This window comes from Leptodactylus fuscus, chromosome 8 (assembly GCF_031893055.1).
Source record: "Leptodactylus fuscus isolate aLepFus1 chromosome 8, aLepFus1.hap2, whole genome shotgun sequence".
NCBI lineage: Eukaryota > Metazoa > Chordata > Amphibia > Anura > Leptodactylidae > Leptodactylus > Leptodactylus fuscus.
The window spans coordinates 35,237,234-35,251,195 of NC_134272.1; the positions used below are offsets into that span (position 1 = coordinate 35,237,234).

Here is a 13,962-nt window from a genome sequence, read left to right on the forward strand (position 1 = left end):
TCGAACCCAGGACTCCAGCGCTTGCAGTGCTAACCACTGAGCCACGGTGTTGCCCTGATCATTACTAGATTTGTTTTTTCTGCGCTTGTGTTTTTAGGTCCTGCTTTTAGTTAAGGTTTTCATTTTGCTACCGCCCTCATAATGTATTTACCGAGAGAGGCGCCTGCCCGTGCATGATACTAAAATCTCCCAGAATGCCTCTTGGGACATCTGACTACAAATATACTATATGTTGTCTTTTGCAGCGTGAGGAAGTGACAGATGAGTACTGTAAACACGATCCAGATCATAAGCACATCTACCGTTTTGTGAGGACTCTCTTCAGTGCAGCGCAACTGACAGCCGAGTGTGCGATTGTCACTTTAGTAAGTATTAGGGTTAGGGTGTTTCTGATAAAGGGGTTGTCCATTTTCAGCAATTAAATGTTATTGTTTGAATTCTGAATTATTATTTTTTATACAATTTCTCTATACACCATACCTTCTGTATCAATTCCTTTTGATTTTTGTAGATTTCTACTTATTGTCATTCTGTGTGTTACTTTCCGGGGTTAAAAATCAATCCGTTGTCTTGTGATTAACCCGCAGCTTGTTACAAGACAAAGCTCTGTAACCTTATTATGCACCTGAACAAACTAAATATTCTGCATTGCTACAGCTAGAATTTTGCTTACCTAGTTGTATCAAACTGTTCTCCTGTGGATTCCTTCTCCCCTACTGTGTTTTTCTGAAAATAAGCCCTAGTATGATTTTTCAGAAGTTTTAGAGTATGCTTGAAATATAAGCCCTAACCCAAAATTAAGCCCTAGCTTCAGTTCATTAAAAAAAATGTGTCCAGACAGCTATACATGTAAGAAAAAAAAAAAAAAGGTAACTAGAATATAGCAAAACAGATACAGCAGTTCTTTAATCTATGAAGGAAGAGACTGCAACAAAAGCTAAACTTGGCTGCAGGGGAACGCTCCGGCAATGTCAAGGTGCCTGAGATAGGAGTGACACACATCTTTGTGTAAGAACCCATCCACCATTAGCACTTGCCAAATCAGAATTGTTGGGATCAGGTTCATGGAAAAGACATTTTCTGAAAATAAGCCCCAACCTATCTTTTGGAGAAAAAAAAAATAATAATCTTAAGACCCTGTCTTATATTTGGAGAAACATGGTATTTATCCTAGAATAACTCTTACTGTTTATTTATTTATTTATTTAACCTTAAATTTATATTAATTTTTCACCCTTAGGGCTAGTTCACACGGGGACATGGACGCTGATTTTGACAGCAGATTTTGCGGCCAAATCAGCGTCCATACAATGTCCACACTATGTGAACTGCTCCCGCCGCGACCATCGCGGTCGCGGCTTTCACCTCCGCTGTCGGCTCAAATGAATGAGCCGACATGGAGGGCGCTGCGGCTGGGCGGAAGCCGCGGCTCATCGCGAGCGGCTTCCGCCCGAAAGATAGGTCATGTCGCTTCTTTTTCTGCTAGCGAGCTAGCAGAAAGAAAAAAGCGAGCAGTTCACATAGGGATACATTGTATGGACGCTGATTTGGCCGCGAAATCCGCTGTCAAAATCAGCGTCCATGTCCCCGTGTGAACTAGCCCTTAAATTTTATAAATCTATCATTTTTGCTTTCATTTCTCCGTAATCCAAAATGGTGTCCCTTGATTTCTAAATTTCTAAGGCGGATTTTGCCCTTTGTCTTCCATACTGCTTGTACTTTTACTACGTTAGCCACTAGATGGCAGTGTTGTCTTGTTGTTGTTCATGTATTTTCGGCTTGCTTGCTGTAGGTAAATGCTGTAAATTGTTTTATCTCTGTAGGTTTATCTGGAAAGGCTATTGACTTATGCTGAAATTGATATCTGCCCCAGTAACTGGAAGAGAATTGTATTGGGAGCGATCTTGCTTGCCTCTAAGGTGTGGGATGATCAGGCCGTGTGGAATGTGGACTACTGTCAGATTCTGAAGGACATTACAGTAGAAGATATGTAAGTGCTGGCATTCATCCTTTTCGTTATACCAAGTTTTATTTGCACATCTTACACTAGGTTCACACATTCGTTCAGATTTCCGTTCTTCGGGTCTGCTTGGAGACCCTAAAAGAACAGAAAACAAATCTGCTTACAAAACAGTTACCTCTGAAAACCCACAGACCCCATAGGCGATAATGGGGTCTGCTGGATTTCTGCCCTGTTTCTATCTGAAGAATGTGGAGAGAAAAGTCCTGCTTGCATTTTTCAAGTGGAGTGGGGAACTGAATCCCCAAATGCAGATGTGAACCCACCCTTAAGGCTTCATGCACACGATTGTGTGCAGTCTGCAGGTCAGTGAAAACGCCATGCGTGACACCCAGATGGGTTTTCACTGACCCATCCATCCTACTAAATGGGCCACACCGCAATTGCAGACAGGTACAGGATCTGCCCCAGTATTTGTGGCTTTTAAATGCAGCCCGGGCACACAGCCGCAAGAACTAAGGCTTTGTGTATGGGCCCATTTGAAATGTATAGGCTGTACCTTTATCAGAAATTGCGGATAAAATAGCAGCCGTGCTTGTGAGGTCTTAAAGAAAAGTTGCAATGTTAAAAACAAAAAGATAATGAATCTTTTCCAACCAAACATATATTATTCTTCTGAGATCTTCTTGCTCTAAAACATGTGGTTTTATGGTAGCAGGTTTCCTTTAAGTCTTCTCCTGGGGGTTTAGTAGGAGATGTTTTTATTTTTTTTGCTTTAAGGGATGTTTTTTTTCCTGCTAGCAGCAACCTCTGAGTAATGTCTTGCCCTTTCCCAAACTTGTCCCTAGTTTTCTGGTCCTGATCAGGGCTTCCAGCCAATTTTTGCACTGTTGTGGTGAAAAAATGACTATTTCTTTAAGGCCATCAATATCTGATCTGAGAAAGTGAGCCGCAGTAATGTTACACAGCGAGTATACAATGTACAGAGCCTTCTACTGGCAGCAGTGTGGAGGGCTGGTGTCGCCCCCTGATTGAACAGATAGCAATGGCTTATACTGAGGGGGAAAAAATTGGAAATAGCGGGGAAAAAATCCTGAAAAGTCTCTTTGCCGGATAGCACAAGGATCCATTCATTTCTATGGGCCCATACACAAGACCTTGAATTACACAGTCCTGTGTGTGGGCCAACAGACTGGCCCCCCAAATATGCAACAGATCCTATTCCTGTCCTATTTTGCAGCCCTGCTTCCGTGGCTCCTATTCATTGGATAAGCGATGCTGCAGAAGCACAGCTGGTGCACATGGGGTGGCGATAGAATAAAATCTGTATGCTCCCCGTGTGCTGCCCATGCCATTCATTTACATCCGCCGGTTAGCACAAGGTTGTGTGCAACCAGCTTAAAGAGGTATTCCCATAACGCTTGTTCACTAACCTGCACTTCCTGCTTTTCTCGGCACATTGGTGGGCGGGGTTTCACTTGCACAGGATTGGTTGTAAATGAATTACCACAGTGTGAAGCTGATGTAGCAGAGCTGGATTTGAGTCAGTTTGCATTACATACAGAGGTAACGGACTCCCTATCTCAGCCCTTATCAGCCAAATTCAATTAAACCGACTGATAAGAGCTCAAAAATCCCAGAGCTCTCACCTCCCCTATCTGAGAAGCTCCGCTACTTAAAAGACACAAACAGCTCAGAGCTGCTCCCAGCCCCTCCTCCCCCCCCCCCCCCCCCCCCCGAGAGCAGGCAGCTACATCACTTGACAAGTGAGCACATAATCCCAAGGGCCATAGAAACGAGTGTAAACAATGAAGTGAATAAATTAAGATAGCAGCCAAACAAAGCAGTTTTGTTAAAGCAATGCATTTAGGAAAAGTCTTAAATCCACATAAACTAGCAGTACAGACATCCTGAAATCGTCTGGTTAGTTCTTCATGGGTGGTTTCCAGTGTGGCTTGCACAGGTTTTAAGGGTTGAAATATGGTCGAACAAGCAGCAATAGTTGACATGCTGTGTGTTCACAACCCACAGTGCAAAACACCCTGTGCCGAGGCTTTTTCCTGCAGTGTGTAGATGGCAATTGCTTAAATCCCATCCACTATGCTTGTACTTGGCAGCAGGTTAATCGCCAGCGCTTCCACCGCAGCTAACCTGCTGTGAACTCCCAGCATGCGACCTTTGCCTAAAGCTGGAAGAGCTTGTACAGATTATTGTGATTGTAATAATCATCATTTTACAGGTCACAGTAGCCGCCTCTAATCGGTCTGTTTCGGTCCTCTAAGCTGTAGACATAGATCAAAGACAATCTTTGTGATTTTATTGTGCTTTTCCAATTTGTCCTTATTGGTGATCTAGGGTTTTGGGGTTTGTTTTTTTTGTTGAATTGTCCATAAAAGAATAAATAATTGGGTTAACTACCCTGGTCCTAATGCCCAACAAGGTATAAAATGTAAGGGCAAAATTAGCAATTTTGCTGCAGCCAAGGCCCTTTTCACACCTGTTCACACAGGCAGGTTTTCTGCCAGAAGTCTCTGTAATATATAAAATGGATCTGCATTTTTTTCTTGCACTTTACACACAGTAATCGTAATGTATTACGACAAGTCATTAATACAATTTTTCATCTCCTTATAGTTTGCGTATTGTCGGCAGCACCTCCCTTGTTCACATGGGAGATGTTACTGAGAAAACAATGATTTTTAAGCCCCCCCCCCCTCTTGTGCCCATGAAATAAGCAGTCAGCCCTATAACATAGCTGCAAATAGCTGGCAAATGAGCTTTGTTGGCTGATCTGCATCTTGTATGCAGGTCTAAAATTCATTCTTTTTGGCAACATGTCTCCTCAGACAAATGGAATAAGATGCCAGCAATAAGAAAGCTGCGTGGCGACTGAATGTACATTTTGTATTGGCCAAGTTAAGGGCCTTTAAATGGGCAGCGATCGTTATATCGGTCACACTAACACATGCAGACGTGTTGTACATAAGTATAAACATGATAGTAGTGTTTTAAAAGCCAATGGCTATATGACATAGTATTTTATTAAAGAAGCAACTATCTATAAGCTCAGTGAAGCCAATGATCACAGCAGTGTTCAATCCCTGATATGGAGAGGTCTTTTCCAGGTCTCCTCCCTTTATCTTCTGCCTCTATAATTATTCTATTTGCCTAGTGACATCTTCGCTCTCAGGTCTGTACCCTCATTATAGAGGCAGCATTTTTAGCATCATGGTGATCCGGTGTTGGTCCTTGAAGCATTATGTTTGTACGTATTTAAAATGTATTCGGACAACCAGAACAAAAGCAGAAAAGTGATTTCATTAGAGCGGAGATCAGCTGATTTACATCTCTATAGGCCTGTGTGCTGAGCACAGAATAGAGACTAATTTTCTGTGACCTATTCTTCAGCTACACATATAAAAAGAACCGTACCCTTGCAGGTATGTCATTGTGTACTGTGCAGGGAACCATTTATGACTGATACACATTTGTGGAGGGTTTTGTTTAATTTTTTTATTTTTATTTTAATCAGAATATAAAATCTATAAAATTCCCTATATGGAATATTAAATGATACTATTTGTCCTCTGTGCACTCTCTGTCCTGCACAGACTTACTACTCCTCCCAGTTCCCGCCCCATTAGCACTTGACCGTTTTCATTCTCCCCTCCATCAGAGCCCCTCTCTGAAATCTCAGCCAAATTTTGTCAGTGCAGAACTGCCAATCTGTGTATACAGTGCCTGTACTGTGTGACTATACTTGTGATATAACACTCATCCAGTTATATATTCTGGCACCCATGTATTGAGGATCTAGTATAGCAGCACTATAAAGGTATGTTGCTGGTTCTAGCAACTGCAACTTCTACTTCAAGTATTTGAAGAAAAGCTCTACAACACCAGCCAGGATCCAGTGCAAAACAAAAAAAAAATATTAGCCCTCATCATTGCCAGTGCTTCACATCCACTCTAGAATTTTTTATTTCTATTTGAGTTGTTAAATATATAGCATACTAGCAGAAGGACCTGACTTCGCATGGGTATATTTAATTTTTTTGTTTGGGTAAGTAGCACCATAACAGTTTTGCACTGGCTTATTTTGTATGTTGTTTGTGTGAGTGTTGAAAAAACATACCTTGTCAGATTGGAGAATGTCTTCGGTCTGCTGGGGAGTTTCAGCAGCTCTAGCAGCAGTCATGCGTTTTGCTGCATGAGTTTTGCTATGGAAAAAAAAACCTGGTGTAATGTTGTGTTTGTGTGTGTGTCAAGACTGAAAAACCTGCATTGGTCCATATGTGTGATGTGATCATATGTATCTCAGTTTGGATATCGGTGAAAAAACTGCAATCGGTTGTTATTGAAATCTGGAGTAAAGCTGTGTGTATGTGACTTTGTGTAACAGTGCCATCCACAGCGCCCTGACCCTTTTAAAGCTGACCTACAGCAGTGAAGAAAAAAATTGCTGAGTTGTTATGGAAACCTGGAGTAAAGCTGTGTGCATGTGGAAACTAAGCATCTACGAGTTTCTATTGGCTGATAAGGTGCATGTGACTGTGTTTATGGCAGTTGGAATATGAGTGAAAGATTTGCAGGCTTCTATTGGCTAATGCAGATCATTTATTGGGAATACTGTATCTCAGGAACGGTACGTCCTACAGAGCTGAGACCCAGTCTAAAACCTTCACGGACACCTGAAGTATCGATGTGCCAAATTTGGTGAAGATTGGTCCAGTCGTTTGGTCGCGCATAAAGAACAGACAGACAAAAACTCATTTTTGCATAAATAACAGATCATAAAATATATACCTCTATATAAGACTTTTTTTTTTTTATGTCTACGTTCCTAACTTTCCTTTTATAACTCCCATACACCCGTATAAAGAACGTAGAGTCCATAACCGAACAGTCATTGACAGGTGTGTTTTATATGTAGCCAAGGTTGCCCATGTTTGTTTGCTGTTTACTGATCCTGATCATTGAGTTTGTCTTTTTTTTTCTGTTAGAGGAGGGGGCAGGGGAATTCCTTGTTCCATAGTGTCATTTATTTATTTATTATGCGATGTGGCCACATTGCTTCAAGAGCCCTTTTTCCCGGAGATAATAGCTTCAGCTCTGCGCTGATCCATTTGTTGCCTTGGTGATGTGCCCACCACTTTTGTTGATACGTCTGTACTTTAGTAATAATAAAAAAGAGCCCTTTCCTGTTATCAATCTCGTGAAAATGTTGCAGAGTTCATTGGAGCTAATAAACAGCAAGTATCCTGCCTTTCATCTGCTCCGGCGTGGAGCGTCTGTATGAGAGCGCCCGCCGGCAGGAAGGATCCGCTCCACTCCTGGGGCCCACACCTCAGGCACACTGTAAGACATGACATTTCCTCCACTGCACCAGGGCGGCAGACATTTGCAGGCAGGCAGTTATTGTTTAGGAAACCTGTGTATAGCAGACTCCGGTTTTTAGGAAGAAAACCTCACAGCCAGATGTATTGATTTAATTTACACTCCATAGCTTGTGCTGGATTTCTTGTAGCTGTACTCTATAGGAGCTGTGGCTTGCCGAGGTAATGAATAAAATCTCAGCACTTGGAGAATTGCAATTTTGCAATCCAAAGGTGTCTGGCGTGTGCTGTGTTCCATAGGGACACCCTACATTAAAAAAAAAAACAATGTCGAAAAACTGCATGTGTGAATCCAGCCTAAAGGTAGCTTCATTCCATTTGTGAAGATGAGGGTTGTAGTTTCATATTTGTGTGACTCTACTCCCACCAGGCGGATAAACAAGCTGGGTCACTGCTATTATTTCTCCCAATCTCTTGAACGGTTAGGGGTAGAAAGTGGTGCCTGGAAGTTGCTGATCTGGATTTTGTTAGTCTCTGTTCACACTGTTGTTATTAATATCCATTGCTGTCACCCTATGATGGTGAACAGTAGGCAGAGTAACTGACTCAGGCCGAGCCCACTCCGCTTGGGTCCTTATCCATTGACACGAATGTTAACACAATGGCCACTTTCTTCCATCGTGTTGGTTTACTTTTGTAACAGCAGCACAGAAATGTTATAAAAAAAAAAAAAAATACTATTACAGGGGATCGGTACTTTGAAAATCCATAGACTTCAATGGGTGTTTTGCTTTAGCAAAATATCCCATCCATCTATCTATCTATCTATCTATCTATCTATCTCCTATCTATCAATCATCTATCTATCTATCAGCAGTGTATGTTGAATATTTTATCTACACCTCTGAAAAATCCCATAGGGTAAAGGGGTTTTCTAGACTAAAGATATTCCTTATATTAGGATAGGTTATCCATATCATATTGGTGGGTTCTGACACAAAGTAACCCCTCCCGTCACCTGTACTTGTTGCACCTGTACATGTCTCTGTTTTGTTCCTGCCTCTACCACCTGAGAACAGCTGATTGATGGGGGGTGTCAGACCACCACTCATGATATTTAGGATCTATCTATAGGATCATAGCTTGGAAACCCCCTTTTAATATCGGCTCTGCAGTACTGACTTAATAAATGTGAAAAAATAAACTTGCCCGAATTTTGCCATGTTATGCTGATAAGACCATTGTGAGCAAACTGCCTTGTATTAGTAGTCTTTGTATTTCACCTTCCTACTGCTTATAAGGTCAAACTTACATTGGACTGTCCAGAATTGGATGCTCAAGTAGACTGGAAATCTTATGAGGAACTACAGAATCTTATTTGTAGTTATTTTTCATGGTGCCTTTTTTTAATCTCCTTTTTTTTTCTTTTTCTTTTTGGCCCCGTTCACATGGGGCAAGAGGGGGCGGATTTTGGCGTGGAATCCATGTCATAATCCGCCCCCTCACAATGGTGGTCTATGTAGATCACTAGCGTGCCCTTTGACTCAGCCGTGGCCTCCGCCTTGCGGCAGCACGCTCCGGACTAGGCCCATTCATTTGCGCCTAATCCGGAGCGGAAAACCACGACGTAATATGCACACACGGAATTGTGTGTGAACTAAGCCTTAAAGTCAGTCCATACTGGACCAATGTAGAATGAGGACTAGTTTGTGGTCTTCTAGATTTGCATATGATTTCTAACTTGTATTAATTTATTTATTTTTTTTCAAGGAATGAAATGGAGAGACACTTCCTGGAGCTGCTGCAGTTCAACATCAATGTCCCCGCCAGTGTATATGCCAAATACTACTTTGATCTGCGTTCTCTAGCAGATGACAACAATCTCAGTTTTTTGCTAGAGCCACTTAGTAAAGAGAGAGCACAAAAACTAGAGGTGAGCCTGATATATTTGATGTGCTAAGTTGGCTGGTGACTGCCTTTCACACGCCATTGTGTCTGGGTTTTTTCTCTTTCTTGTTTCTGCTTTGGCGTTGTTGTGTATTGACCATGCACTTGTATTACATGTGATATGTGATCCGTTTTATTTTGCTCAGGCTATTTCCAGGCTCTGTGAAGATAAGTACAAGGACCTTTCTAAAGCTGCTATGCGACGGTCCATCAGTGCTGATAACCTAGTGGGCATTCGGCGATCTAATGCCATCATTTCCTGAGGAAAGACCAGCAAGAGCAGCTTCAACATGGTCAGTGTGAAACATGGATACCCGGGCACTACCAAGCTTCCCACACACTCTCTTATACACTATTTCAAGCCAGCAGTGTCTTCCAGCATGAGGGCTGTGGGGGGCAAGGGACTGTGAATCCAAGGATGCTGCAAGCCCTTCTTCAAGACTGAGGGGCATACATTGTGAAAACAGAGAAGAGGCTGTAACTGAAAGCAGCACAGCCGGTTTACACACAATAACATGGTGCATCGAAAGTGAAGTCCTTCTCTCGGATATCCCTCTACCACCTACATTTGTATGCTTACTATGTAGGCCTATAGCTGTGAACTCAGACTTTTTAACACTATATAGTTTGACATTTTAGAATCTAAAACACTAATCATATGATTATAATTACTATTTTATTGCCTTCTTCGTCCCCTCCCCCATTTTTTTTTATTTTATGGTTTGCTACAGTTATCTCTATCAAGTGTTAAAGCCGTTCCTTCCTAACCACACTAAGCCACACCAGAGCAATGACAAGACATGAGCAGACTTGGTTTTATCACGTTTTCTGGTCCAAAAGCATTTTAGTAGGTCAGCGCAAAGTTCATTTAGTCCTTTGCCTTCCAGCACAGCAACTACAAAATGGTTTGGTTAGGATGGGGGCTCTCCAAAGATGTACATGCGTCTTCAGATGAAAGGGGATGCGGCCTGTACTACTGTAATGCTTGGTGCTCCTCCGCAAAATATGCATTTCTAAGGAACTGAATATGAAATAAATTTGGGAATTGAATATTCTTACACTATATCCGCCGCTTATAGGGATGTACTTTGTGCATTCCCTGCCACTAATGAACTCTTCAGTGCGGTAACATCTACACTCACTTGTATGGAAAGTCTACAGATTTCCGAAGATCTCTGTCCTCCCTCCTGTAACTTGTGCTGTATGTTTACATGCTGCAGATTTTGGTGTAGCTAGCATGTTGGCTGCAGTTCCATCTGTAGGTTTTTTTGTTTTTACACGTCCTTTTAATTTCAAGAAAAGTGGAAAAGGCTCAGTTCCTTACCCTATGGCGTACCATTCCTCCAGCGGGCAATGCTCTAATATTCGGCTTCTAGAAATGGTTTCTACCTTTATATTGTACCGTTCCATTCTAAAACATAAGGGCACATTTATAAAGGTGGGACTTTGCAGACTTTTTTCCTTATCATGCTTGCGATGTGAAATTGGCACACACAATGCACTTTACAAAACCCTTTTTACAATGTTGTGACTTAAAGTTTAACTGTTTTTGGTGTAAAAAAAAAAAATTAAAAAAAATAGATATTTTAAATATGGTTCACAAGCCAAACCATACCCCAAACTGAAGATAATTCTTACAGATGTGTACAATATAGAAAAGGATGGCAGCCATTCGCTCTGTATGATGCTTTACTGACAGTTCTTATAAATGTGCCACACTGTGTTTTTCCTAAATACGAGAATATTTTAAGATCTTCATCTAACTGATAGTAGCAGACCAGTAATGTCCATACTGACACAAAAATCATAATCCAGGGAAATAAAAAAAAAAACCAAACATTTTTTTTCCTACCAATTATTAAAATAGACTACTCCTCTAACAGTTATCTTACAGCAGTTCTGGTCCCTTGCCGCATCTGTGTCCTCACCTCTCCGCCATGTCAACCATAATAACATGGTGGCATCCCTATTGAACAAGTTTCACCATGTAGACAGTAATCTTTGACCATACAATATCTGTACATGTCCCAGTTATTTACCGAATCTGCTGATATTACCCCAAGACAAATGACCATCAATAGTTTCCACCATTGCCAGCAGCACATCCTCAGTTTACTCAAGGGAATGTGCTGCTGACAAACCATAGACTTGTCGCCCTAAAAGATGTAATTCTAGACAAACAAGGCAAAATTGTCCTTAGATTGTCATGCACACGGAGTTTACGCTCGCTCATTCTGATCGTAAAACTCGTTCCGAGTGAGCGGCGTGAAAAACAGATCCCATTGATTTCTATGGGTGCCGGTATATGCGCGCTCCCCATTGAAATCAATGGGAGGCTTTCAATGTGATACACGCGTATGCCGGCACTCATTCAAGTCAATGGGATCTGTTTTTTACGCCGCTCACTCTGAACGAGCTTTACGTTCAGAATGAGCGCACGTAAACTCGGTGTGCAGGCTCCCTTAGGTTGCTCTTCCATGATCAGTTTCTTCTTCAGCTTTCCTTATTTGTCAACCTAAAACCAAGAATGGATTAAAAAGGAGAATCCCATGTCCTTCGTAATTTCTCTCCCTTTATGATCCACTGCTGCTTTTAGCTTCGAAGCTGCATCAATGCTGGGTTCTTCTATATACACAGATATGCCTGTCATCTGTGCGGGCACCTCACACTAAATGTATTGTCTAGAATATAGCAATGTTACTTTCTAGCACAGTGCTAAATTCCAGGTGGGATGTCACGTTGTGCAGTCTGCACTGCAAGTTGAATTTGCCAAATTGAGTTGTCCCTACCTTTATCTGATGTGACGTTACAAGATGGCGCCATCTTAAAAAGTAATTTAGTCCCAACCTTCTTAACATGGAGGTTACCACTGAACAATTTTCAAGTCCCACAGGACCCCCCATGTTTGCTGTAGGACCAGGTAAAACCTAGTATAATCTGCGCCTAGCCGCACGTCCTGGCTATGGAGAGGTTACTATTTTGGGCAGGTTGAAATCCATCTGCACTATGAAAGTGGCAGAAACCAGTACATGGCTGATACCAACACATGCCCAGCTCTCCAAACCAGTTCAGATGCTATCACCTTTATTCCAAGTGAGAAACTAGGAAACTACTGCTAGGTCCAGCCAGGGCAGCGAGATGGAGACTGATACTGTAGAATTCCTTTCATCTGCTTTTATCCTGGATTATTACAGTGGTTTTTTATGTAGTCTTTTCCTGCTTTATTTCTATTCACAGTCTTACTTCTATTTAATGTGAGATGAATTTACCATTGTGTTGTATTGTTCAATTCTGAATTCCTGGTTGTTACAGTAAAGGGTTTACCCACTAACTGGATAGGGTATAAGTATCTGATCACTCATGGGTCAATCGGTGATCACCCCAGCTATAGGAACAACAGGGGGTCCCCGAATCCTCTGTGTGAATGGAGTGATAGTGACCATGTGTGACCAGTGATGGAGCGCTGTACTGACTACCTCTATTCATTCAATACAAGTGAATGGAGGGGTAGTAACGTCCATCGCTGTATTCTATTCACACACGCACTCGGGGATCTAAATTGTCATTCCCTAACATTTTGTACCCTGCACACGGGGATTTTAATTTTTTTTAATCAGTTTTAAGAAGTGTTAACCAAGCTAAAAATCATGGGAAGAAATGAGCGGTCTATAAGGTCTTACTGCAGCATGGAGACATCTAAAGCCAAAGGTATAAGGCTGAATGTGTCTGGTCTCGTCATCCGTTCTCATCTTATCATTGTATGACCACAGTATATTGCCCTGCAATCCTTACCCTTCTGTCAGAAATGTATTGTTTTACTGCTTAAGATTGTATTAAAAGAACGGTTTCCCAGCCGGAGAACGGCCATGAGCACAGCTGACTAGTAATAGAGTAAAATACAATTTATTATGTCGTTCTATCTCCATACAAAAACTGTTCACCCCTTTATAGAAGAAAGGAGGGCAGGCTACACCCGTAGTCCTAAAGAACGGTTTCCCTACTGGCTATGGTGTAATAACCCGATGCCAGCGCGTCCGTTGTCTATTGCGCCTGGTTCACCACTGGAGAACCCTGTGGCAAATTGGTTTATTTTAATGCAAAATTTTCAGGCCATTTTGCTTCCTCATGTTTATATTAAAAAGAAAAGCTAATAAACTCTATTTTAATTAAACAATAATGTTTGTCTGTGATGTTATCTCAATAAAAACAGATTGCATGGATCAATAGAACAGGAGGAATAACGCCATTTCTGCCCATTATGACTTGTATTCTGCACTTTGGTAGTTTTCCTCTCTGTATGCTGTCATTCCCAGTTTTCTTAGCTGGTGGTTTGTGACTGGTCCATCTCTCCCACACACTGCACACAGTCCTCTTGCCATAGAAATCTGTGAGCAGTAGTCCATCTTACTTTAGTAGGAAAATTTAGGAGAGATTTCAGAAGGAATGACTGCGGAATGTGGTTTTATATACCGCTAGAAAGCTGACCGTGCGTTGGGTGGGGGGAATGGCTTGGCGGTAAGGAACAGCCCATCACAGTACAGCGCTATGGACAGACTGTCGGGAGAGGCGTTCCCAGTTAGACTGTCAGGAACGCCCTTCTGATGGTGAAGGGCTGTCGGTAAATTCACAGATCTCTCTTCCACCGATGCACATAACAGGCCCCAATATGGGGCTCACAATCTGCAAAAATAAAAAAATAAAGTATAAAGGAAGCATTTG

General features: G+C 41.8%; 1 protein-coding gene across 1 annotated transcript in view; it reads left to right on the forward strand.

Moving 5' to 3' along the window:
• Nucleotides 1-13,387, forward strand: part of CCNYL1 (cyclin Y like 1) — a 43,505-nt gene extending 30,118 nt beyond the window's left edge. The window contains exons 7-10 of the mRNA XM_075284350.1: nt 246-365; nt 1,824-1,990; nt 9,067-9,229; nt 9,390-13,387. Of these exons, the coding sequence (XP_075140451.1) occupies nt 246-365; nt 1,824-1,990; nt 9,067-9,229; nt 9,390-9,506 (567 nt within the window). The 3' untranslated portion in view covers nt 9,507-13,387. The remainder of the gene's footprint in view (nt 1-245; nt 366-1,823; nt 1,991-9,066; nt 9,230-9,389) is intronic.
• The last annotated feature ends 575 nt before the right edge of the window (nt 13,388-13,962 follow it).